The sequence below is a fragment of the Aspergillus bombycis genome (assembly GCF_001792695.1).
Source record: "Aspergillus bombycis strain NRRL26010 chromosome Unknown contig00016, whole genome shotgun sequence".
NCBI classification, from domain to species: Eukaryota; Fungi; Ascomycota; class Eurotiomycetes; order Eurotiales; family Aspergillaceae; genus Aspergillus; species Aspergillus bombycis.
In genome coordinates, this window is record NW_019170018.1 from 1 (window position 1) to 23,094 (window position 23,094).

At 48.7% G+C, this 23,094-nt stretch overlaps 7 protein-coding genes across 7 annotated transcripts; 2 read left to right on the forward strand and 5 right to left on the reverse strand.

The window, feature by feature from the left end:
- Window positions 1–487: 487 nt before the first annotated feature.
- ABOM_003352 (uncharacterized protein) lies at window positions 488–748 on the reverse strand (the record flags this gene model as incomplete). The annotated part of the gene is made up of 2 exons (XM_022530482.1): window positions 488–558; window positions 619–748. The coding sequence occupies 2 exons, from the start codon at window positions 746–748 to the stop codon at window positions 488–490; spliced, it is 201 nt and encodes a 66-aa protein (XP_022392166.1).
- Window positions 749–5,286: 4,538 nt separating this feature from the next.
- Window positions 5,287–6,081, reverse strand: ABOM_003353 (uncharacterized protein; the record flags this gene model as incomplete). The annotated part of the gene is made up of 1 exon (XM_022530483.1): window positions 5,287–6,081. One exon carries the CDS (start codon window positions 6,079–6,081, stop codon window positions 5,287–5,289), a length of 795 nt encoding a protein of 264 aa, XP_022392167.1.
- Window positions 6,082–9,123: 3,042 nt separating this feature from the next.
- ABOM_003354 (uncharacterized protein) lies at window positions 9,124–10,263 on the reverse strand (the record flags this gene model as incomplete). The annotated part of the gene is made up of 7 exons (XM_022530484.1): window positions 9,124–9,519; window positions 9,569–9,631; window positions 9,679–9,721; window positions 9,767–9,887; window positions 9,939–9,962; window positions 10,014–10,129; window positions 10,181–10,263. The coding sequence occupies 7 exons, from the start codon at window positions 10,261–10,263 to the stop codon at window positions 9,124–9,126; spliced, it is 846 nt and encodes a 281-aa protein (XP_022392164.1).
- A 4,569-nt stretch (window positions 10,264–14,832) lies between these two features.
- ABOM_003355 (lipase 1 precursor) lies at window positions 14,833–16,098 on the forward strand (the record flags this gene model as incomplete). The annotated part of the gene is made up of 3 exons (XM_022530485.1): window positions 14,833–15,284; window positions 15,349–15,587; window positions 15,647–16,098. The coding sequence occupies 3 exons, from the start codon at window positions 14,833–14,835 to the stop codon at window positions 16,096–16,098; spliced, it is 1,143 nt and encodes a 380-aa protein (XP_022392165.1).
- A 780-nt stretch (window positions 16,099–16,878) lies between these two features.
- Window positions 16,879–18,463, reverse strand: ABOM_003356 (cytochrome P450; the record flags this gene model as incomplete). The annotated part of the gene is made up of 2 exons (XM_022530486.1): window positions 16,879–17,294; window positions 17,350–18,463. 2 exons carry the CDS (start codon window positions 18,461–18,463, stop codon window positions 16,879–16,881), a joined length of 1,530 nt encoding a protein of 509 aa, XP_022392162.1.
- A 725-nt stretch (window positions 18,464–19,188) lies between these two features.
- ABOM_003357 (putative cysteine desulfurylase) lies at window positions 19,189–20,733 on the reverse strand (the record flags this gene model as incomplete). Its single annotated transcript, XM_022530487.1, has 3 exons — window positions 19,189–19,870; window positions 19,927–20,518; window positions 20,643–20,733. The coding sequence occupies 3 exons, from the start codon at window positions 20,731–20,733 to the stop codon at window positions 19,189–19,191; spliced, it is 1,365 nt and encodes a 454-aa protein (XP_022392163.1).
- Window positions 20,734–21,163: 430 nt separating this feature from the next.
- On the forward strand, window positions 21,164–22,659 carry ABOM_003358 (putative MFS monocarboxylate transporter; the record flags this gene model as incomplete). Its single annotated transcript, XM_022530488.1, has 4 exons — window positions 21,164–21,326; window positions 21,381–21,478; window positions 21,541–21,801; window positions 21,868–22,659. The coding sequence occupies 4 exons, from the start codon at window positions 21,164–21,166 to the stop codon at window positions 22,657–22,659; spliced, it is 1,314 nt and encodes a 437-aa protein (XP_022392168.1).
- Window positions 22,660–23,094: the final 435 nt, after the last annotated feature.

The following is a 23,094-nucleotide window of genomic DNA, read 5'->3' on the forward strand; positions in this document are numbered from 1 at the left end:
TTTTTAAAAAAAAAAAAAAAAAAAAAAAAGTGACCATAGGAAACGAGTAGAGGAAACATATTCTTAAGCCTCATATTCTTACCCACATTTAGTAATTCTCCTAGTAGCGTTATGAGCCGTTGTCGCAGCAAAGAACCGTCTACGGAGTATATATTATGAATATGTCGAAGACACTCGGGAGATAATCTGGAATGGAGAAGTGGGAATGATTTCAACGCATTATTTTTGATCGATGAAAGGCAAAATTGGTATCAAGTAAAGAGAGTTCCACGGCACGGATACCGTGGGAAGTCAAATATGGAAGATGGGATATCAAAGTTTCGCCCTGCAAACGCCATGAAACTATGCAAATGTCGATGGCTCAATAGCAATTCAACCCAAGAATCAGTACGCGCCACGCTATGATGAATGTCTTATTTCAACCGACATCGAATGCCATCGTAAGAACGATTTTTTTTCGTGAAGAGACCCGCGTCGTCGTGGATTGTCAGCTGGGAGACTGATTCGAGGGAGATCGCTGGGACCCTGCTCCCGAGCCCTTTCCAGATTGTCCGTTTGCTGGAGAGGAGTTAGATTCCGTGAATACTCACCACGGCTCTACTAGGGAATCGTGCGCACCTTTCAGCTGCTCAAGCTGTCTGACAGTATTCTCATGAATCCTAGCCCATTCCGCCTGATACTCGGCAAGGTCCAGATGTGTTGGCTGTTGAGTTGAGGATGTTGTCCTACTTGTAGTTCGCTTGTCCATGACTTCCGTGAGAGAGGCTCCTTAACGCTGGTAAAGCGAGGCGAGGTACAAATGGTGAGTGAATGAGAGTCGTGAGAGAGAAGTGTAAGAAAGTACCAAGACCACCGAGGAGAAGGTTGACAGCTTCAGATAAAGTTCAAGGGTGAAGGTTAAAAGTCAGATAAGATGCTCTTTTGTTCTCACATCAGCTGCAGGGGAATCAGAAGGACAGTCGAAGACTATTTATCAGTTTGTGAAAGTCGCATTCTTGACCGTCAGGAGACCGTCTCAGGCCACTTGGTGGGATCTATTGACACCGAAGTGAATCCATCAACCCGGTCTGTTTTAATTTTCTTTTTCTTTTTCTTTTTTTTTTAATTTTTAATTTTCTTGGGCCATGTGTCTACCGGTCCGTTTGAAATTTAATTACTACTTTTTATTTTATTAGGCTTTTTTTTGGGCCCTCACTTTCTGTTATGTGGTTTAGGTTACCCCATCGGATGTGTTCTTTAACAATTCCCTTGCATTCCGTAGGGAGGGAAAAAGAAAAAAGAATAAAAAAAAGGGTAAAAAAGATAGAGACCCTAGTAAAATGACCCGCTACATTGGAATGAACCCATCAACAAGATGGAACCACTTGAAGTGTCCCCGAAACAATGCCCCGTTCGGTCTCCCGATTGGCCGGGGAAAAGATACTGAACCCAACAGACAAGCTGCTGAACATCAGGATCGCCCTAAGATTCCGTTTTGTGGCTTAGGTCTAGTCTCCCTCCGTGAATTTTGAGGCCTTTTCTCCTTTCTTCGGTTGCTGTGTAGCGGACTATCGGAATCCAGACGTCCGGTCCTGATTGGCCTCTGAACTCTCCGATCGTTCACGCGGATGGATCCCCGTCTACCCTGGAAAAAAGTACGTACTTTTGTCCTTCCTCTGATGGAGGGACATCCGGGAATTGGGCATCGATCCGTCATGGGGGTGGTTGGTCCTTGATGCTATGTTTGTTATCTTCCCGGTGACTATGAACAAGGTTTTTCTCTTAGAGAAGCAGGAGCAGGGAACGTCATAAGCCAGTCGGAGGAGAAATCTCCTTTCTGGACCTAGAAGGAGTCCACAGAAAAAAGCAATTGCTGCTCTTCTGGCACCAAAGGCAAGTTCTATACTACAGGGGTTCCTCCACGGGCATGGCAGATTGACTTGCATCTCGTTTTCAGCCGCGGTCAATCACAACATTCTTGCATTTTTCGATTGGAATTCCAAGGTATTACTGCAAACGGAAAATGGATAGAATGACGTCAGGCATGACAGCTAGTCTCGATACTAGTCTCATAGCATCGACTATCAAGAGTAGTCCCGCAAAGGTGGGCTTCGGGGAACCATAAACCACTTCCGCGATTTGGCACGATCCATCAGCTAAAATGACCCAATGTTTCGCTGCTGCATTAGTGTCTACAATTTACACAGAGAGGATGGTACATCCCCTCCCCCCCCCTCGTGGTGGGTTACTTTCTTTAGTGTGCTCTCTGCCCTCGACTCCATCGCTCACTCTCACTTGCCCGGACTAGGTTAGTTAGGGTTCGACCCTGAGGTGACCCCCGATCCCCCCCATCCAGGCCGTATAACCTTTCCATGCACGGCGGTAGTATCCTCAATGTCCATTTAAACTACACGGAAGTGAGTTTCTAGTGGAGTCCTGATGGGCTCGACGATCGCCATTGGTAAAGTATCCTTTTCACCGCCACTTTAACCAACCGATGTCAGCTGGCTTTTCACCGCTATGCCCTCGTACATGGAAGTTGGACCCTATCAAGCGCCCTGACGATAGCCGCCCTTTCCGACGGTTTAATATCAGGTACCCAGAGTCTGGAGATCTTCCAGCCGTTCCTATTGCTCGACCTTTGTGGGTGATGCAGGGGATCATATGACAGGCTGCTAGATTCCAATCATTCATGCTTGTAAGTACATCCCATCTCACCGGCAGCATCGTCCAGCAAAGCAGTCTCGGCCGTCGTACAAACAGGCTGAACCGTTACTCGGTTCCTCTCACCGCCACTGATGCTTGCTCCCGATGCGTTCGCATCTTGGCTTTTCTACGTTTCTTTTGCCTTTGTTCCTCGATCATCAGTGCATGACGACCCCTGGCCGTTACGCCCCTCCGTCGCGACAGCCACCCAACCCCACTGCCAACACTGATTCTCGCGGCAGTTAATAGTCTATCACGTATGGTTGTCAGATGACTGACTGGCACTGCATTAAAGCACAGCTACAAATCACACGGGCACCCCTAGAACTCTTTCTTCAGACTGGACACACGTACGGACCATGCGAAATAACATTTCTGTAAGGCGATACCAAAGTACGACTCAATTCTGCTAATCTCACCAGGGTAAATTGCGATGAAAAAAAAATTAATATAAAGCGGCTGTTAAATGTTTCACAAGTGCAGACCAACAATTCCCAAAGATCAATACGACATGAATACATCGCTCCGTGGGTATAGGCCAAAATCGACGCCAAATCAGCCGATGTTTCAGCGCATTTCATGGTCGAACCTCAGCCGCGGACAGGCAACCATGACATCAATATTGGGAATACGCCTCTTATATTATATCACGCGTGGCCCATGGATTAGGCAACTGACACTAGCACCATCTATGCCCGACTGTATGCAGAGAATCCAGAGGCATCCTTTTTTTGCTTTTTTTTTTTTCAAGCGGATGCTACGCGGACAGCGTCAGCTCTGAGCTAATGGTCTCACTGTACCGCAGACTCAGCCACGCCGGGGGTAGGATTTCTGGACATGGTTACGTCGACATCGCAACGGCGTCGCCGGTAGTCTGTTATCCGAATGATCAACAGGGCTAGTAGTTGCCGTACATATTGCCGGCGATACACTCCGATATCCCTACGTTCTTTGCAGCAACAGACTTGAGACACGCTGACAATCTCAGTGGATCCCCGGCCATCCTTAATCTAGTAACCTTTCTCGACGCAACTAATAAGCATCCGGCATAAGCAAAAAAGCCACCCTGCAACTGTGCTGAATTATTTTTCATGTTGGCAAAGCGATCGTCTGCGGATTGGTGCCAGGCGTGGTTTGCTTTCCCGGATCGCGATCTACATCATCAAGAATTCGATCTCACGAAGGATCGACCTTCTATGGTGCCTAATCACCCGTAATGAAAATTGAATTGTATCTCGGGTCTTGCAGGCTTTCAAAGCATATGGAGCATTTATGTCGGTAAAGAGCAGCCTTTATCCTGGCTCCCTTACCGTGACCTGTCTGAAAGCTAGTTTCTGCTCGGCATAAGCTCTCGTAGTATCTTTCCGTTGCTGAATTCCAGAAGATACCAAGCGGCATCGACAGCCGGACTACCTGGTCTCTGATGGTGAAGCAAGGAGGAAAGCGGACGCCCAAGTCTACAGAGAGTTGACTATCTCGTCACGGCCCCACAAGGTACTAAGCGTCTGTAGACAGCAAGCTACTAGCATCATCGCCACAGTGGATTCCACTTCCAGAATGGTTCATCGGCTGTTCTCCGGAGAAATTGACGTCACAGCCTGATAGCCATTGGGATACTACGTGGTGGTCTCCGTTCTTCCTAACCAATCCAGGTAACATGGCCAATTATTGACGATCGCGTAGACGCACGCCCATTTTATATCGCGTTGTATGGTGCGAGATACGTCTGGTAGTTGGGTCAGAAGACGCACCATCGCAAAAGGTATACCCACGAATCCCATCACCTTGATCTAACACCTGACTCAGATCCCTTCGAGCCATATCCCGGGAATTAGCAAGCCATTGTTCTTCTGTCTAGTAGATAACTCCCTATAAGAAAGTACCATTGCCCCGCTTCGCTTCAGCGGGGAACCACCATCCTGGACTCACATGGCACAGACCCTTAGGCTAACCCGACTGCCTATTGGTCGTTGTTCTCTGCAATGAACCAGGCGATAACGTGGGAGTGATTTAGCGTATAATCTAGATAGCCGATTGGATTCGGCAGCTCAGTTGATACCCTCGTCAACGGTCGATGATCCCTCCCGTTCCCCCGAGACACACGGTATTGGGCTCGGAGGAATATCCTCCGCGAGTAGTTGATGCCGTGGAGAGGAGGAAATGTATCTATCATTGCGTCCGCGCTTTGCGGTTGGGTATAGGTGGTGTGGAGACTTGAGCGGTGCTTTTGGATGATTGATGTCATTCAGGATAGTATGGCCAATGTGACCTTGAAGTCTGAGTACTTACTGACCTCTAGGATAGAAATCACTACCTCTGTCGTCTACTAGGTACACATGATGATACAGATGGCAAAGGCACAATGGTGGAAACGACCATTTCCTGGATACTATTCTTGTGTGATAACTAAATTATATTAATAAAAGACGTCTAAGCACGTCATCTGGAATAAAAGAGGACAGAAATATCAGCCAGACTAACCACATGTTGGCCATTACGAACCATATCAGGAAACAGAACACCCCATAGCTCCATCCCAATAACCTGAGGAAAAAAAAAGAGAAAAAGAAAAGAAGAGAAACAAAAGACCCTAATACAACCTCAAACCAACAACTCCATGGGAATCTTCTCGGTATGCTCCAAACGCTCCCACCAATCCTCTTCGAAAAGCTCCATCTCTTCCGTCCGCTCGCCATCCCACCACGGATGAGGGATCATCCTCCTGGGTAACTGCCTATCCGACGGAATCTCCAAGAGCAATAGCCCGGCGGGAATATCGCCCTCGTCAGTATTTAGCCGCAAGCGCTCGTCAAGATTCTGCAGTTGCGACTCATGCGAATCGAAAATATTCTTCAATCGCGATATCCCCTCGGGCGTGCCTTTAATCTCAAACGCAACCTCCTTCAAATTCGGACACTCCGCCAACATCCCCAAAACACCCTCGATGGTAGCTTCCGGGTCGTCCTCCCCAAGCCCAAACTCCTCGAGCACATCCCACTCGAACCCGAGAGTCAGATGCTGGACGTGTAGTTTGGGGTCGAACCCCTCATCCGGGTCGGAGTGCCGATCATTCATATACACCAGCAGCTCAGCCAGGTAAGGAGCATTCCAGACTTGGAAGTGGTTCTTCTCGTAGTAGGTTTCCAGCGCTTCCTTGGTGACAGCACTGTCGCGTGTGATGTATTTCTGGCAGAGGAGGATGGCGTCGCCGAGGACGGCGTCCCGGACATCTGTATCTGGCATGATGAGGAAGGTATCGGTTGTCAGGAGCTGGTCGAAAATTTCCTCGCGGAAGATGGGCGGGATGGAGAGGAAATGGGCGTAAGAGGAGAACCCGGTGTGTTGTCGGAAGAAATTATCTAGGCGCATTCGGAGCTCTTGTTCGAAGTTTAGCATGGTTGCTGGTGCAGGTAGACTGCCGAGAGACTTTGGAGAGATTGATGCCTGCAGTAGGAGAAGGGGCGGTGAGCTTCTGTCTGTTACGATATCCTTTTTTCCTTCTGGGGGTTTGGACCGGGTGGTTGTCTCTTACTTATAGCTTTCGGAGGTGGTGGTCCCTGGTCTATGCTGGGCGGATTATATCGACAGCATTGAGCTATCTGTCGGTCGTGACAAAAGACATCGAACTGTCAAGTGAGGGGTAAGCCCAGTGGGGTAAACGAGAGGCGTCTGCTTTGTGCTTTTAATGGCTGCTACGGTGCCGCGGCGCTTATGGAGGGCGTCAAAACTAGGGTTATCATGTTGAGAGAAACGGTCATGGATGACGGATTCGGAAGGGCAGCTGCATGGATATCGATTGACAAGCAACTTCTACAATGCATCGCGCTGAAAAGGAAGATAGAACACGAAGTGATAGGGCGTGTAAGTTCTGGGGTATCGTACGATAGGATTCCTATCCACTATAACCTGCAATAAAGACACCAACCTCATTAACTATTATTCCCTTGCAATATTACTGCAGCTGTAACCGCATATTGTCGAACAATCTCTCGCCATATGCCAGGCTCCTACGCGCTAGAGGCACAAACAAAGAAGTAGGAGCGCTCACAGGTCTCAGGACAAGACTAGGTGTTTCTAAAGACAATGCGAGTGATGGTATAACCAGGATCAACTGCGTCCATGCTCAAAGATGTGATAATAATATCGCACGAGGTATTTTTAAGCATCATGGATATGCTGCCTAGTCGCAAAGCGAAGCGCTGCACCCACATAAATCGGAATATCGTACCCATAGCAAGCTCCATCTTAGCCGCCGGGGAAGCCCATCTCGTCTAAAAGCGGGGAAACAACTGAGACCCAACTTTTCATTTTCGTGCTTAAAGAAAAGGAAAAAGGCTTGCAGCTTGTGGCCCACTTGGGGTGAACTGAATGGCTCGTTTAGCGGCACTATCGTATTCAGCGCTTAACACGGCCAATCATCAGTTATGAACAGGACCAAGGGACGGAAGTCTAGCAGATTAGGCCCTATTTAGACACTAATAGGTACACTACCTCATGTGGAGGAACTGAGCCGATTCCGTTAACAACCCTAAGTGCGGTACATCAATTGACTAAAGAACCCTAAAACAATAGTCAGGTGAGCTTCGCCACTCTTGGCCAAATGAGTATATTTGGGCGTCTCGTAGCCACGTTGTCGTATCTTTGTGCGAAATTAAATATCTGTGTCTTTGCGTTCATACTCCATAAGTAGCTAAACTGGATGATTGATGTCTAGAAGCAGATTTGGTTCTTCTTCCGATACGTCGAAGCCACGGGATGGTTGACCTCTGTTGAACTACCTCCAATAAACCTGGTAAGCGAGCGCTCAAAGGTTTACTGCATTCATTACGGTAGAGGCTTCGATTTACGTTCAAGTATATGTCGGAATAGCTAGTCGTAGAGTCGCCTTGTGCGGATTGGAGAATTTTACATGAAATCAAGGGTTTCGAGTGAAGTGAGTCTTGCATGGTCATGTGAGTAATATTGCATCTTTCAGCAGAAACTATTGATCACTAGTCTGGCGTACGAAAAGATCCGAATCGGAGCTCCCAAGTGTAATGAAGATATGCCCCACTTGATTTGCTTATAACGGGATGATGTGTAAATGAGCTACGGCCTGTGCATCGACAATCGTTCTATGCATATTTCCATTGCCCCCACCTCTACTACTTATTCCAGATTGTAACCTATCCACTGTAGTCTGGATCAGGAAGATTCCACCCAGAGAATTGATAAGCAGTACTGCATCGGACAATGCATTGCATTCTAGAACAGTACTTTTGCTTCTATTCAGGGGCTCTCGCGGAAGTGATATGTCGGGCACACCCATCACACGCAAGGGGGTTGCGTGGATCACAGCATCCCAATCTCATTATCTCTATCATCATCTGCCGGATATGTAAATATTCTATCGTTCCATGTTGATCCTCGGTTAATGGTAAAGATATGATGTTGACTATTCCGGCGCCGGTGAAAGTGGAGAGAGGGAGAGATGGTATCTATATTGAACGTGGATCTAGCCATATGTTGAAAGAATTTTGGTTATCTACAAAGCATAAATAATAGGGACTAGAAGGTGAAAACCGCTATCTTTGCTGTATCACTCAAAGGAGTCAATCTTTCCCCTTTGGGTCTTGGTCTGGCCTAACCTTACCACACTCTACCCTGGCATCTACTTCAACTACAAATACCATGTGCACAGGCTCCCAACCAAGGATGGAATAATTAACAGGATTATCTATATATAGGACAATCCTATAACTAGCCGATAAGTCTTATATCTAGCTCTGAATACCTATATTGCTATAGTATAATCTCTTAATGCTAGAGCTTTTGCTATCTCTTAGATCTCGTGAACTGCACATTAGTTCGTTGATAAGAAACGATATTATCTAGTACTTTGGGCAGGATGGACTACCGGATAAATTCCAGGTTAAGCATGGTTCTATCAAGCCAGCATAGACACTGTCAGGAAGATACAGCGCTATATTTGCAAAACCTGCTTCCATGAATTGTTGAAAACCAGGCGCGTGAGCCTTTGGCTGACTAATTACTATGCCATGTTGGATAGAGCTTGGAGATGTAGACGCGAAGAAGAAAGAAGGAGAGCAGGTAGACATCTATATCTCCTGGTCGAGGGTTTCTGCCTAGAATCGCTCATTGAATGTCTACCACACGCCGCCCTACTCACTTGATTGTGAATCCAGCAATGTGACAGGCTGACAGTGAGGATATAGAGGGGCCTAGATCAGAATGATATATTCAATTTACTGGATATCAGCAATATGACTTCCAACCCAGAGCTATAGATACATGTGAATTTTCGAACAGCTGGCCACGTTCACTTTGATGATAAGATGAAAGAAACGGCCGGTATGACCTCCTTTCACTCTGTGCAAGGTTTATATACCATAAGCCCCTGGCAGGCTAAACAAGTGGCTGATTAAAATGTGGACGAGCTTAGTGATAAGTGACCTCCACCGTCCTTTGCACGGTAATATCGTCTAACCGCCGTTGCTGTTGATCCGATTCCGCCTCGGGGTGGAGTGAGGGCTGATAGCCCCTTTCTCCCAGAGTGGTCCAGGATAACTCATGTGCATCCGTAGTGCCGTGCATCTGGCCTTCTGAAACGCGCATGATGGACTCGCCAGAGCTGCCCTGATGTGTTGTAAAGGTTGTAATGTTTTGGATTGCTGCTCGCCCGCGCGGAGGTGCACTACGTGGCGTGGCTCGCTCTCGCTCCGGGTAGTTTGGGTAATCGGGGGTTTGTAAGTGGAATACCACACGGATAAGCGGCCACATTAAAGGCAGATTGGCGACGTAAACTGCGGTGGAAATCTCAGCCGCATACCATCTCTACGGTAAACAGTTAGTATATAGTCTCATAGAAATTGTGGGGACTGACCATAAAGACCATGGAACCGAGAGTGCTCAGGCTGTAGTATCGGTTAAGGACGGCCATTAAAATCTGGACATGTCAGAAAAGAGGGTAACATGGGAGATAAGAACGCATACAACAATAAACCCAAGACCGAACACGCCACACACGGCAATTTTCCTATGGCAGTCAGCTCGGAAGATAAATGAGCTTGGGACCACTTACTTGCCCAGGCGGAGGCGGGATCGAATGAACAGAGGTAATGGGATGCATAACATTACCAAATCAGAAGAAATATTGAAAACCGCGGATACAATCATGTGGTTGAAGTAAGTGGAACATTGGACTAGCCAAGAGATCAGTGAAATTCAAAGGTGGCGGTACTAGCTGGGCGTACAATTGTCGTCCACATCTGGGGACCCTGTTCCTGGTCAGTATCGTCGGCTCCTTTGGTAGCGATCCAACGACGTACAGTATCCTTCAATCGGTCGACACCAAACCGCGCAGAGCAAAATTTCGATCAATACATAGGAGAGTCCAACGTATACTGCAAGTATCTGGACTACGATATGCTCGTTCAATAAACGTCTTGACGGGGACGGTCAGCTCCTTGTTGGCAATGTGTTCAGGCTGACGTACGTTAATCGGCTGTAGATCATCAAGAGGCAGCACTTGACTAGCCAGGTTGTCGCCGTGCAGAATTGCTCCATGGCAAAACACATCTTGTTCCCCCATATCAATAGCTCTTGCGCATGTGGGGTTATTTTGTCGGCATGCACCTCTGGCTGGCTATTGACCCATCCCACTTGATTGATGCTGACCATTGCCCCAGTATATGTAATCTATTCAGCAATTAATCCGACGTCTCGCGTTGCTTGTACTGGGCCTTACCGCAGTAAAGCACATTATGTAGTCATCGATGTGTAGTCTCCTCCATGATCCCTTGGCGATCCGTTGCGATACTCTAGCTTCATGAGCATTCGAATTTAAATCTCACAGGGTAACGAACAGGCGACACCCAATAATCAGTATCCCTATAACGACAGGCGTTAGAAGGCGGCTAGAACAAATGAAAGGCGTTGAACTACCAATGGCATATAGAATCCATGTTTCAATGGCGAGATCTCTGGAGAACTTCGTGAAGGATTCTCCCATAATCCTTGCCACGAGCCACGAGCGTTAACATGCACAGTATAGCACATCTCATGGACAAAGCATTCCAAAGAAACTCGTATACTGTGGATATATAGGGGTTTTTTCGGGTCTTCGATGTGCCGTGTTTTTCCTTATCTTTCACTAGATCCAACTGAATAAACTTCACGCTATGTTAGAGGCGAAGGCAGACTCCAACCAGCAACTAAATTAGCTGCTCGGACCACAATAACATTTCTCCGAGTCAATCCCTGTCATTTCTGGTGTAGACACTAGTTAGGCTTTGGCAAGGTGTTTCAATTGTGCCGACATTACCTGGGAGGGTGGGGCGAGAAGCAAGGCTATGGCAAGTGTATCCCGAGATACAGGTGGAAGTGGAGATTCTACCTGCTGAGATCGGCGTCGCGCCATATCTTGGCGGGTCTGAAGATACGAAGTAGTGCCTTGCGATATCTCCTCATAATCATCATTGAGCACCAATATTCGCACAAGCGTCATATGGTTTCTGACTCGGTACTCAGGCCGGTCAGCAAGGAAACACTGGAAAGCCACCCTACCCGCCTCAAACAGCCTCAACGAGGCGACAGATAGTGGGGAACTTGTGGTAATCGTCAGTCTATAGAGCTCAGCATTACCGACGCGTGGATCGCAACGGTCGCGAAAAGTTAGTCTTTCCTCCGCAGTATATCCTCTGGTGAAACAATGGCCTTATCAGACGCCCGAGCTGTTAGAATCAGTGCATTACGGCAGTTGAAAAATAGAGTTGTTATAAGGTATGAATTGTAAACGTAATATATCGAGTGGAAATATTGACTGATGAAATTCCAACTAATGCTAATGATTTTTGCGTGGTGGGAAGCAAGTCATATCACCATCTTCATTAACGAGGTATCCTGTAGTACTCCTGTCAGCAAGCAATCTTATCTATTGTCAGTAGGCAGTGTACCTATAGGGAATGTGCTTTGGGCTACATATGCCCCCGTCGCAGGATTTTGGGTGTTCGTTCGACATGTGCATCGGATATCGTGTCTTCTCACGGCCATGTCGTGAGGTTCTGGTATCAAGGTGCACCCATAACAATCACCGCGTCGAAACGCGCCCCCGCTGCGATCATTAGTTCTTATATTCCATAGTGTTGAATGAAGATAACATACTCCCATTGGCGAATCAAAGTCCCTTTTGCCTTGTCGTAACCGAGGCAATAGTTGAGATCTAGACATGAGTTCCTCTTGATTCTACCGTTGAATTGAATGCAGTCGGCGCAGAACACTGGTGCCGATGGATGGTGGTTTGCCACCAGGTACTCTCTCAGATAGGCGTTGGTGCATTGCCCCACGTAATCGACACGTCTGCCGTCCCAGATTACTGGCCTGGGATCACGTTGAGGTGGTACTTGCTGTGCAGGCTGCCTACTCTCAGGAGGCCTCGATTGCTTCTGAGGACGTCCGGGTCTATTTGGTCGAGTTACTTTCTCCGGTGGTCCTTGTTCCACGGAAAGGCTTCCACCCTGACCGGATACCCAGCAGCAGAGATATATTGCGATAATGATGATCCAAAGTCGATGCATCTCGGCTCCATGAGAAGGTAGGCTGGCTCTCGTAGCGAACATAGATGAACGCTGGCTGAGCAAGAGGGTCTGTACAGCTAAATATCTCTTCCATCGGGATCCACTATGCTTACTCGCGGTTAACCACTTCTGGATTGTGTACTCTGTGAAAGGCGCGCCTGCATCCTTTAATGACTATCACGTAAACACTTTCTTTGTATTGCCTTTGTTCAGTGTGGTCGGGCAACGGCCCAGAGACCAGTGGCTATTCTCGGCAGATTCGGGCAAATAACTCAGTATGGCCAAGCCTTCCGATTATAGAAAAAAGCTTGAAGTCAGTGAATGAAGGTAAAAGTTACCTGTGCATCTCCTCTACTCGGCAACTTACCAACTAGCAAAGTTAATCTGTCCAGGTGAGGCCGTCACCACCAGGGTTATCACTGACAATTGGTCAAGTCGTGACATCAGGAGAGTTTATACAAGACGCCCGAGAACAAAGGATTTCACTCGAGCGGCCACTTTCTCCACTCGCTTTTTGCAGAACAGGATTGGGCGCAGTAATTGAGCGCCTTGTTCAAGGCTGAAGCCACCAGCTCCAAGGCTCATAGCATCACACACACATCACACGCGACATGCGGGTCATGGCCGCCGGGATCGTCCAGGCATATACCCACAGCGCGGCATCCAGAACCAGGGTGACGACCCAGGATTCAAGGAGCTTATCTTTGGGGTCCAGGGACCGACCCCGCGTGCGGTGCTTCGTGTGCTCCACAGGTGTAGCCACCAGAGGAGTCTTATCAAGACCAAGCTCCTAATAATGAATCAATGGGGCCTCGCCCATTACACTAGACCCGAAGAAACCTGAACACATCTACTTGGTACGTAAAAATATATCCTGCTACTCAATCCTGAGCCAACAGCAATCTGTCCTTGCTAGAGCTGGTCCATACAAAAGGCGAAGCTTATAAGATTGAACTATTGTTTATAATTGTTCGTGATACTTAGTGACATGCTAGACATTGTGTGACCTACTGGAAGTTGGCCTATCTTAAGGTCTTGTTTTCGACTATAAAGGGAAATGACTCGGTTATAATCGTCATGAATATGGGCCTGAATAACTAGATCTCCATTCTCATTGACGCAGAATTCTGGTTCAATTTTTATCTTAAGCATTCTGCTAAAGGCTGGAAAGCTGTGCGCTTTTTCTTTTTTTTAAAAAAAAGGCTATCTTAGGCTAAAATGTGGGTTTTTCGTAATCAACATGGGACGGTGCCTCAATACAGTGTACAAATAGTGGGATACGGTGCAGATTGATAAGCTGAGAGGCCTCAAAAAGTGGATACTTCAGATGTAGCCCTACAGTAATAATATTCTGCAGATCACCTTCAATAGTAGGCATATCGCCCTATTCATGCCAGTAAACCGGGGCAGTAGTCACCGAATACCAGGTGGTTCTGAAAAGGTATCTACAATGAAAATTCGATAATAAGTTATATTCATGATATTGACCGGCTCCTAGTACCAGAAAGCAAATAGGCAGGGACTCATATGTGATTAGCTATTGTCGAAATGCTTATATCAATAATATATGCAGGTAAATAGCTTAGGCGTCCAGATTTATGGGAAACGGCCACTTTAGGTTATGATTCTGTTTTTCTACAACGGCACTGCCTACACCAAACCGCGACTGCAACTATGGATACGCGGAAGGACAATTTAGACGACAATGAAAAATTGAAGTGCGTGGATATTCCTACGACTAGCGCAAGCACCTGAGGGAAACAATTCGTAAACTCGTGCCAGGAAATATGGAGTAAGCGATCACCTATGGACCCACCACAACTCCCCGCTGGTATCCAATGTAACCGGCCGTAGGTTGTAACTCGGGGTTCAACTGTCTTGCTCACGGCTGCCTAGTTGTGCTCCTCAAAGGGTTACTTCAGCGTGAGCGATTTTGCGGCTTACAAAGATGACGGACAAGAATGTTTAGATACGAGCTTCTGGACGCCTTAATATATTGGGCGGTTTCACACAACAGAGTATCCCAGTTCAGACACTGACCGGACTGAAGGCTGACTCGCTGCTTCTTATGGGAATTAATTGTTGTAGTAGTAGTTGCGGATAGAGCTATTAAATGTCTTCAATGTTCCTGGTAGATATGAGGGTATGACTACTGCAAGTCGACTAACTGGTGCCTGAGGTGCGAGTCACGAGGGACCCGGAGCCCTGGTCCAGGACACCGTTACTACCTCAACTCTAGATAAATCACACCATCAGCTTCGATTACTTTCGAGACCCACCCGAATGATATGGCTTACTGTGACAAGCATCTGCAGGCCAGGAGCTATCTTCGCTTGGGGCTAGTCTCACCGAACGAGGCCGGCTGATCCGGGCCTTCCGACGGAATTTCTCCACCCATTCTCGAAGGCTTGTACACAATATGTCATCCCGCTGCCCTCCTATTGGCGCAACGAGCTGTTCTAATTGCTTTCCATGGCTGTAAACACAATAAACAAATATTAGTACTTAAGCAGAGCTTTTCCCATGGTTTTGGTACGCCTTTTTACCTCTCCCCATTCCCACCCGACACGCCATGCTCTCTCCAGTCCGCCTGCTCCCTCTTATTGGGAGTCTCCTCTCTGTAGTCTCTGGGCTGCCTACCGCCAGCCCATCGTCTGTGGTTCTTCCTCCCAGTGTAGACCCTTTCTATAGCGCACCCCATGGCTACGAGAGCACCGCTCCCGGCGCCATCCTGCGCCTACGCCCCGCCCCGGGCAATCTGACTGCGCTGGTCGGCAATGCTTCCGCGGCATACAACATCGTCTACCGCACCACGGACAGCCAGTATCGCCCTTCGTGGGCCGTGACCACCGTCTTTGTTCCTTCCAATCCTCGCCCCGGCAACACTTCCCTACTCTCGTACCAAATCGCATACGACTCCCACAGCATCAACGCCAGCCCCAGCTATGCCATGTACACCTCGCCTCCTGTCGATATCTCCCTCGCACTGAGCCAGCTGGTACGTCAATGTCCCGGACTACGAGGGTCCTCTCGCTTCCTTCACCGCGGGTGTCCAATCGGGCCACGCGACACTTGACTCGATCCGCAGTATCATCAACTCCAACACCACCGCCTTCAACATTAAAGCTTCGTCCTCCCGCACAGCTCTATGGGGATACTCCGGCGGCGCCCTCGCCAGCGAATGGGCCGCCGAGCTACAGGTGCAGTACGCGCCTGAGCTCTCTCTTGCCGGTGCTGCTCTCGGCGGTCTCACACCCAACATCACGAACGTGATGAACACCGTGACGGGGAACATCAACGCGGGACTCATCCCAGAAGCCGTGCTCGGTCTGGCCAGTCAATACCCCGCCACCTACGAATACCTGATCAACCAGCTTAACCCGGAGGAAAGCACAACCGCACGACCTTCCTCTTATCGCGGAACATGACTCTCGCCCAGGCGGAGGCCTTCTTCGCTGGACAGAATGTCTACGATTATTTCGTCAACGGCAGTGACACCTTCAAGGCGCCTGTTGTGCAGTATGCGCTGAACAGAGACGGGTACATGGGATACCATGGCGTGCCACAGATCCCCATCTACGCGTACAAGGCCATCCATGATGAGGTCAGTCCTGTCGGCGATACGGATGCCTTGTTGGAAAGGTACTGTGGCGTCGGCGTAAATATCCTCTATGAGCGCAATGCTATCGGTGGCCATTCTGCGGAGGGTATCAATGGCCATGCGAGGGCGCTGCAGTTCGTTGCCGCCGTCTTGGATGGGTCCTATGCTAGTGCGTACCAGACGATGGGATGCACGTTCAGGGATGTTGCAGTGAACATCACTGATTCGGCGCTTTAATGCGGTTGGGTTTGTACATACGAGTGATGTTTGTACGGATGTATAGTATATTTATCGCTGGATGAAGATTAGCATACGGTTAATATTGCATTTATATATCTAGAGGAGAGATTTGCATACGCGGAATTTACAAAAAGGGAGGTTGCTGTTTTATTCATTAGAATGTAATTCGCACAATTGAATTACTTACCTCTTAGTTCTTCTACATACCATAACATTTCAACACTATAGTATCTATTATATATCTATCTTGCTTTACTGTATATCATTGTTTTCGTACATTGTTCGGATGATCACCTACTCCGACATCCGTACCACTGACCTAATTTTCACATGATATCCGCACATCGTAGGCGGTAAAGGATCTTCAAGATGAATTCCCAATTGCCGGCAGGAATCAAATTGCCCGTCCTTAATTGGGCCCGTATGCGGGAAGCAAATGTTGCCTGAACTTTATCCGGAACTGCAAAGTTGTTCGTCACACGAGTTGATCATTGCTTAATTGACGGCGGGATTTGGACTGTTAGCAATCTGCCATGGAGTTTGAGTTTGAGTTGGCAGTGCGGATGCTTTAACCTTGCATTAGGGAGTTCGGTGTCAACTAAAATACGTATTTATTTTTGATTGCATAGCGTATTGATCCATTGAATTATCAATCTGGTCGTCACACGTCGTTCATATCAAACCCTGAATACCCAAGAGAGAAACAGCCCCTAATAGTCCATTATGTTATCGCTAAAGAAAAAGAAAAAGAAATGAATCCGAATGCCCATGGCCCGCCTAGTGTCTCAAGGCGACCTGGGTTCCATTTCTCGAACACAGTGTCAAGGTCAGGTTCTCCTCCCACGGACCCGGATCCCGACTTTCGAGAACGGAGAACTGCTGTGCCAGACGCACGGTGACGTAGCCGGCCTCGGTGAGTGCATACTGTTGGCCGACGCAGATACGGGGTCCACCGTTGAAGGGCAGATACTCCCATGACGGTCGCAGATCGGCCCAGCGCTCGGGGCGGTACTCGTTCGCATCGGGACCATAGAAGTCTTCGCGACGGTGCATGGAGTACACGCTGTAGGCAATGATCGAGCCCTTGGGGACGAACACGGGCGCTTTGCCGTCCGGGCCGCCGCCGACAGGAAGGACCGTGTCGTTGATAGCAAAGCGGGCATTGGAGGGGACGACGGGGTGGAGACGTAGGGCTGATTGGTTAGCCGATGCAAGAATAGAAAAAGGGTGGCCTGCCTGGAAACTCACATTCGTTCATGCAGTACTTGAGATACGTCAGATTGCGCAATTGTTCATAAGTCGGGGCGCGACCTTCCAACGAAGCGACCTCCTCGCGCAGCTTGCTCCAGACCCGGGGGTGCTTCGCCAGCATGAAAAACATGTTGCTCAACAGCGACGCTGTAGTATCCCGACCAGCGAGAAGCACATTCATCAACTCGTCCCGGATCCGCTTACGATCGCCGGTTTGGTGTGCCAACCCTTGCAAGAATAGATACCGCTGCTTCTTGTCGTCATCGGCCGCGGCTTTTTCCTCGTCATAATTGGCACGGTACTTCAATGCCTTTTCCACAAACTGTTCGACCAACTCGTGGCACACCTGATTGCAGTGTTCCGCCTTGGGATCTCGGAAGAAGTGTCTCAGGGGGCCCAGACGCGTATTCTTAGCAATCGCGTCCTGCGCATAGTTGAACGAACTGGCGAAATCGTTGTCGTCCAATTTCACACCCGAAAGACGTTTCTTGAGGGACTGGACGCTGTGTCCGAACAGGAATTCGGTAGCGGAATCGATGGTATAACAGAAGAACAAGTCCTGCAGGTCGACTGTGGTGCCGTCGGTCGGGATCAAAGCGAGCAAGTCGGCCATGAGCTCCTCGAAGATATCCAAATGCGCGACCTGATCCTTGACGAAGTTGGGACGGATCATGGCGCGCGACTGGGCCCAGTGGTCGCCGTCGGTCGTGAAGATGCCATGACCGAGCAAAGGGCCGAATGCGTGGATCCGATTGCCGAGTCCGTAGTCTTTGAATTTCAGGGACAAGACCGTTTTGATGTTCTGGGGTTCACACGTGACGATGATGGGGGTCCGCAGACGTCTGGCGCGAAAGGTGTTTCCAAACTCGTGGAAGCGAGACCGCGAGCGCTCGAGGATTACGTGTTTCTTGGCGGCATCGAGATTGTTGTGAATGCTGTCGAGTCCCAGGAATGGGTCTTTGTTGACTTGACAACGTACCGGTTGACAGTTGTTGGCGCGGGCCATGCGGTATTGGCGATATTTCCGCTGGAGGGCGGTCACTGTATAGAGGAGGAACACCACGGCGCCTGCAAGCAGGGCTACCGGGTAGTGAGACGAATTGAAGATCATGGTGGGTTTGAGTCGTCCGCGAGAGACAGACGGCGAGTGTCGGCCAGGCTGGTGGGGGAAGCTTTTTATATACACTTTCGAGGTCCACAAAGAATCAAGGGCAAGGACCCGCACCTGACAATAAGTGTAACCTTAGCAGGAGCAGTTGCCGAATCTCAACCATAGAGCGCTTCAGCTTTAGGAATTAAGTCGGCGGACAAGTCCGGGGGACCCGCATTCGATGGGGAGGAAAACCGACAGGGCCGAGGCTTACGAATGGCAATCCGGTCATTTCGCAAGGTTTACCAAATGGGAATAGTCTTACATTATACCGAGTTTTGTGAATAATCGCAGACCCTAGATGAACCAAACTGTAAAAGATCCGTCCTTTTATTAGTTCCTCGTTATATCATCGCAGCGTCACGTGGAGCATGACCTTAAAAAAATCTACACAGGAGAATACCGGTTCTCTCTAAACAAAACTAGTAAAATTATACAACGAGAAGGCGATGACGGACGTTTTCAGCAGGGAAACGGTTGAATAATAATTACTCATCGAGTACATGTGAGTCCGACTAAGACGCGGATCAGTCGTGTTTTAAGCAGTTTCGCGTTAGACCGAGAAGGTTTAAGCCTTTTGCCTAAGGCCGGAAGGTTGCAAGTGCACCGCCTCTCGGTCTGACCGTCATTGGCGGGCGCCACAGCTCTCAAGCATTACCCAATCCAGTCTAGGCTGATGATACTAACTACGACTGGTATTCTCCCTGCCTGACCCTCTCCACCAAACCCCTCAACACTCCGCCTAACCACTCAAAGTCCTTTGCCTCCAGATATACTTGAGCGCTCAGACGCGTCCACAACCAATCACCATGTTGGAAAACGGGAACAAAGGTTCCAAACTCATCTTTTAAAGTCACCTGGAGGAAATGCACCACCTTGCTGACATCTTCAGCAGCCACCGGAGGATAAGGTGACGACAGCTTTCCATTCTCCTGTCCACCAACAGCGATCGGTAATCGGACTGTAGACATTCCGCACCGACGGAGCTGGCTTCTTTCCCCGGACCGGAGATCGGGCTCCTGCAGGACGTCTGTTCCGAGCGCAGCTGCAACAATGTCACCGCCTTGGATCGCGAGCTCCTCAAGATGTTTAAAGATAGCGTCATGTCCGCCGCATACGTCAGTGCGGAAGCGTACGGCTTCGGGGACCGTCAGATAAGCCGCATCATCACTCGTAGCCACAAACTGGAAAAGCTCCTCAAAAGCGGACCGTTGGCTCCCTACCGGTGTCAGAATATTCGGCTTGTCCGCCGTGGATGACGTGGGATCCGCAATAAAGCCCCAGGATGTTGGAAGTGTCGTGCGGATCAGGTGCTGGTGGCGCACAGGAACGTATAGAGCCGCACAACCACGGGGGACGTAGAGCCATCTATACAACATCATTAGTGTCCTTGCAAACGATCCCGAGGGTCAGTTGAGCTGTACTTGTGCAAATTACTTGTGAAAAAGTCGGGCTGTAACTCCTTCAGATCCAATGGAATGTGCCCGATTCCGTGAGCGCCATCGATGACACTGAAAATTCCTTCGTCCTTGCAGACCCTGGTCAATTCCTCAAAAGGAAACCTCACCCCCGGAAGACTAGTCACGGTATCAAACACCGCCAGTTTCACATTTAATCCTTCCGATCGAGCCTCTTCCACAGCATCTCTGAACTTCTGCACAAGAGTCTGGTGGCTGATAGGGCAAGTATAGTCAACCTTTCTTGCCTGAAGCGGGGTGGTTTCAGTCAATGAGGTGATTGCCTTCTCAATTGCCCCGTAAATGGTCGCGAAGTATATAATCACATCTCCCTCCTGGTAGCTGAGGTTGCGGAGGACAGTGTTCACTCCGGTTGTGGCATTCTTGACGAACACCACTTCTTGAACAGGGACGTTGAGAATCTTGGCAGTTTCCCGACGTGACTCATCCAGCAGGTCACCATGGGTGTAACGGATGAAAGCATCTGGTCTCGCTTCGAGTTCGTCCTGGTACTTACGAAGCGCATGTCTTACCTGAGCTGGATATGTACCGAAGGATCCTAGTATACAATGTAAGCATTAGGTACTAATCTCCAAAGAAAGAAGGGAAAGAGGACAAAATGAGACAATATAGTTCCATAAGTGTCCAGGCGCCCAGATATATATATGATATGATGCACACACCATGGTTGAGATTCTTATATGTGGGATCAAACAGGAAATGCTTCAGCATCGGGGCTCCATATGGAGTTAGTTCGTATGAAGGAGATGCCATGTTGCTTGCTCTATTGAGTAGTCCGGATCTATGAAACTACTAGGATTGATGATGACTGAAGATTGATAACGTGGGTAATACACGAAATACTTAAAAAATACTGACGGGGTCCGATAAGGATGGAGATTCAAAGCGAGTGGTTTCACCGAGCTTGCCCCGCCAATGAAACGCACGCGGCTTGTCGGTAGCAAACCCCACTTTTCACGCCCTTAACATGACCATCGGATTCTCGTCCCGATCACTTGTTGTGTTGTTGTTCGCTGCTGGTCTGTGCACATGACCCCAGGGTCTTCAATCTGGTCCCCATTGAACATCTGGAGACTGCTTTTTACAGACTCCCCCGAGTACTCGTATTCATTTCATCCCCGTACGCACGTGGATTTTCTCTCCACAGTGAGTATTATTAGTCTACTCAGCCCACTGACTGAGGATGGAATTAGAAACCCAGCATTCCGCGAGACAGGAAGACCCCACCAGGTCTAGTCTCTTAACCGACGAACGGCACAATGAGCTCCAACTGCCCCCCGTCGATGGTGGAAAAGATGCATGGCTGTTCTTGGCGGCAGGCTTCGTGATGGAGGCTCTTGTTTGGGGTATGCCCTTAAAACATGTCCATTTCGATGGTCACTTTCTCACAGCTCGCCCAGGTTTCTCTTTCGCGTACGGCATCTTCCAGGACTTTTATACCACGCACGAGCCTTTCAAAAGCTCGGGGAACCCTGCTGTGATTGGAACATCCATGATGGTACGCCAATGGCTTTCTTCACTGAACGACTGTTGAGGTTGCATAGCCTAACTATATCGTAGGGCGTAAACTACATGATCTCTCCTTTGACTTTTGCCCTCCTGCAGGGATTTCCCATTCTTAAGCGGTGGTGCTCCCCTGTCGGACTTCTCATTATGTGTCTGGCTCTCGTTCTAAGTTCTTTCGCGTCTAACACCACTCACCTCATTCTAACTCAGGGCATCGCCTACGGGATCGGAGGCAACCTTGCTTATTCACCCATGATTATCTTCATGAATGAATGGTTTGTGCACAAGAGAGGCCTTGCCTTTGGAACCATGTGGGTAAGTGCTTCTTCAGTACCCTCAATCTGCCAATTATCGCCATGAGGCTAACTAGTCCACGCATAGGCTGGAACTGGTGTCTCTGGTGTGGTACTTCCCCTAGTGCTTCAATGGCTCCTTAATGCTTACGGTCACAAAACTACCCTTCGAATCTGGGCCGTGGCTCTGTTTTTGTTAGCTGCTCCGCTGCTCTATTATGTGAAGCCTCGCCTGCCCATTTCGCGTGCCTCCAGCGTCCGAGCCTTTGACTTGAGCTTCCTCTGGTCCCATACTTTCCTCATCTTCCAAATGGGTAATATCGTCGAAGCCCTAGGATATTTCTTACCGACAATTTACTTACCTACCATTGCACGCACTCTGGGTGCCAACAGTATCCTGGCGTCTTTGACCGTCATTTTATGCAACCTTGCATCGGTCTTTGGGTGCATTGCCATGGGCCATCTGGTTGATAGGTACCATGCGACCACCTGTATCCTAGTGTCAACTATAGGTAGCACGCTTGCTGTTTTTTTCCTCTGGGGATTTTCCGTCTCGCTGGCACCCCTCTACATGTTCAGTGTTGTCTATGGCCTTTTCGCTGGATCGTTCACCTCAACCTGGCCGGCCATCATGAACGAGGTGGTGAAGAAGAGCCAGTTGGCGGATCCCTCGATTGTCTTCGGTTTCTTGGCAACTGGCCGAGGAATCGGAAACATTGTCAGCGGACCGTTGAGTGCCGCCCTCATTAAGGGCTCATGGAGTTATGACCCCTCAGCCTTTGCCTATGGTACCTCTTACGGTACCCTCATTATCTTTACGGGCATAACCGCGCTATTTGGCGGGTTAAGCATCGTGGGAAGACCCTTAAAACTGATATAAGCTCAAGAATGACAATTCCAACACTGGTGCTTCATGCGGTCTCCGGGCCTGTCAGCATTCGTCTCACACTCAGAGATACTCCACTATGTGGAGTATCAATGATATGCCTACGATTGCACCACGCCCGGAAGACCGGCGTTCACGCCAACCGGAAAAGGTTGACGGAATATTTTTGACAAAAGGAAAAGTAAATTTCGCTATTGGACAAACGGTCTCTATGACATCTATTTACATCACAAAGTATGCGGACTAAATATATGGTAACGACCCCTTTCTCGTACAATTGAGTTTTGGCTATGACCCAGATTTAGCTTGAAGAATCATGCATCGAAAAGCGTTGTTCATACGAAAGACTTCCACACTAATCCAAAAGTCAATTTATCTAAGTAACAAGCCAATCGACTGAATTCTGATGTAGCACCAACACTTCTACAC